The 2,645-nt window shown below is 53.2% G+C and overlaps 1 protein-coding gene across 1 annotated transcript in view; it reads right to left on the bottom strand.

The window, feature by feature from the left end:
- The window catches only part of RBBP5 (RB binding protein 5, histone lysine methyltransferase complex subunit), a 10,042-nt gene that overhangs the window by 6,262 nt on the left and 1,135 nt on the right, over nucleotides 1-2,645 (bottom strand). Inside the window, exons 4-7 of the mRNA XM_017832081.1 lie at nucleotides 2,127-2,236; nucleotides 1,869-1,988; nucleotides 1,267-1,420; nucleotides 1,090-1,161 (exon numbers count right to left, since the gene is read on the bottom strand). Of these exons, the coding sequence (XP_017687570.1) occupies nucleotides 1,090-1,161; nucleotides 1,267-1,420; nucleotides 1,869-1,988; nucleotides 2,127-2,236 (456 nt within the window). The remainder of the gene's footprint in view (nucleotides 1-1,089; nucleotides 1,162-1,266; nucleotides 1,421-1,868; nucleotides 1,989-2,126; nucleotides 2,237-2,645) is intronic.

Here is a 2,645-nt window from a genome sequence, read left to right as displayed (position 1 = left end):
ATCCCTGCATTTTTATTACAGAATATCCCTGCATTTTTATTACAGAATAACCCTGCATTTTTATTATCCTGTCTTTGTTACTTCAACAGGCAAAATGACATTAAGCTTGTGCCTTACTTTCATTTCCTTTCTTTCTCTGCAAGTTCCTCCAAGTCTGTGCCGTGACTTCTAAACTCAGTGAGACGTTTCTACACATTCCCAAGAATCATTCCCTTGTTTCCTGCCATCCTGATACTTCCATAATGAACACAGTGATACTTCCATGATAAACAGAACTGATATTTCCATAACAACCAGAGCTGTTATTTTCATAATAAACAGAGCTGATATTCCACAACAAACAGAGCCACAAACAACCCCAGGCAGTTCCTAATCCCAAACCAACACACGAAAATCGTGGATTTGCACAGAATTTAACCAATTCTGGATTCCAGCCCTTGTCCCAGAGCACTTACTGGTCCCGGGGGTGGTACTGGACCTTGAGGATGGGCGAGGGGAAGCGGAACCTCTGGTCACAGTCCCCTGACAGCACATCCCACTGGGACACGATGTTGTCGGTGGAGGCACTGACCAGTTTGTGCCCATCCCGGCTCCAGCTGCAGCAGGGAGAGAGGCAGGGCCGGTTAAAGTCGCTCCTCAGAGCTTAAAACACACCCACAGTTTAAATTTAGCAGCTTCACGGGTAAACCTGGGAGCTGAGAAAACAACCTGGCAGGTAAATATAAATGCACTTCCGAACGCTCCCAAAGGGAAATGTCCTGAAGTGCCCCAGGGAGTCCCACAGGGGCTGGGATTGCAGCCCCCAGCACACCCAGGGGGTCAGGGGGCTCCAGGGCAGCTGGTGCTCAGCAAACACAGGCAAAATCTAACAAAAATCAGGGAATCACACAATGGTTTGGGTGGGAAGGGACCTGAAAGGTCATCTTAAAGTCCCACCCCCTGCCATGGGCAGGGACACCTTCCACTAGCCCAGGTTGCTCCAAACCCCGTCCAACCTGGCCTTGGGCACTTCCAGGGATGGGGCAGCCACAGCTTCTCTGGGCACCCTGTGCCAGGGCCTGATGCCAAGGGAAGGATCCAAACACTCACCACTTGGTTCTGAGCCCATATTGACACCACCCCGCTGGAAATGGAAGCGATGATGGGTCGCACGGGATGCCACTGGGTTTGTTGGGAAGAGAGGAGAGGAGAAACTTCATTAAGCTTTCATTTTAGAAGAGCTCCGTTTGCAAAACAACCAGAAACATTTAACAGCCGTTTTCTTACTGCCACATCCAGGAGCAGCTCTCCTCTGGTGCCGTGGAGGATCTTCACCAGGTTCCCAATGCTCTTCTCCCAGATGTACAGGGCGTGCTGCCGTGCTGACCCTGCCACGATGTATTCCCCATCCCCAGAGAAACAGCACTTCTTCCAGGGTGTCCTGGGAGCACAGGGAGCAGCACAGGATCAACCACAGCCCAGGGCAGAGGCATGGGGAAGGGGGGGTGATCTCCTGGCTGAGATCTTACGCACTCCCATCCTCAAAAAATATTTAGGCTTCAAGTTGTGCCAGGCGGGTTTGAAACGAGAATATCTGTCCTTGCACAGAGTGAGAGACTGAACCACCCTTCAGGCAGAGACTGGTGGGCTCTGAGCACACAGTCACCTGTTCACAGATTCAGAGAATATCCTGAGTGGGAAGGGACCCACAAGGATCAGGAGTCCAACTCCTGGTCCTGCACAACCCCCAAATCCCACCCTGTCCCTGAGAGCGTTGTCCAGGCGCTCCTTGAGCTCTGGCAGGTTTGGGGCTGTGACCACTGCCCTGGGGAGCCTGTTCAGTGCCCCACCACCCAGTGGGGCTGAGGAGCCACCCCAGAGCCTCCCACCTGTTCACCAGATCCTGCAGTTTCTGCATGGGCTCGGGCTCCCCGTCCCTGCCACACGTCAGGATCTCCCGGCCGTCGTACACCCGGATGATCCGGTCGGCCGTGTTGATCAGGAAGCAGCTGGAGAGGGAGGAGGGCACGGGGCATTAAAAGACTAAGGGAACACAAAGAATTCTGGGGGGGGGTTCTGAAGACTTCATGTGCTCTGCCAACCCCACCTAGAGCATTCCAGCACTGCAGGACAGTGCAGTGACTCACCTGCCCTTCCGAGCGAACTCGATGGATTTGATCGCTGTGGTGTTGCTGGTCCCAGTGGTCACTCTGAAGGAAGCAACAAGATCCTGAGTGTCTGTTTTTAAGACCAAGATCTGAAGATCAAGCAGACAGAGAGCAATCAGTGTCTTCATTGGAGCTCATTTCCCTCCTGGTGCCTTTCCCATCAGTCCCTGACGCTGCCAACAGAACCCTCAGCAACCCACAGCTGGATCCTGTGGGTTCTGCCACTGCAGAACCTCCTGGGACAGTTCTGGGACAAAACACTGCTTTATTTACACTGGAAAAGGACCCAACAGCAGCACAAAGGCCTAACTCAGAAAGGATCACAGAACAATTGAGGCTGGAAAATCCCTCGAGGATCTCTGACTCCAACCTGTGTCCAATTCCCACCTTGTCCCCCAGCCCAGAGCACTGAGTGCCACGTCCAAGTCTTCCCTGGACACCTCCCTGGGCAGCCCCTTCCAAGGCCTGACCACCCTTTCCAGCAAGAAATTCCTCCTG

Source organism: Lepidothrix coronata, unplaced genomic scaffold (genome assembly GCF_001604755.1).
Source record: "Lepidothrix coronata isolate B3197 unplaced genomic scaffold, Lepidothrix_coronata-1.0 Scaffold199, whole genome shotgun sequence".
Lineage (NCBI taxonomy): Eukaryota > Metazoa > Chordata > Aves > Passeriformes > Pipridae > Lepidothrix > Lepidothrix coronata.
This window is presented reverse-complemented; position numbering and strand designations above follow the sequence as displayed.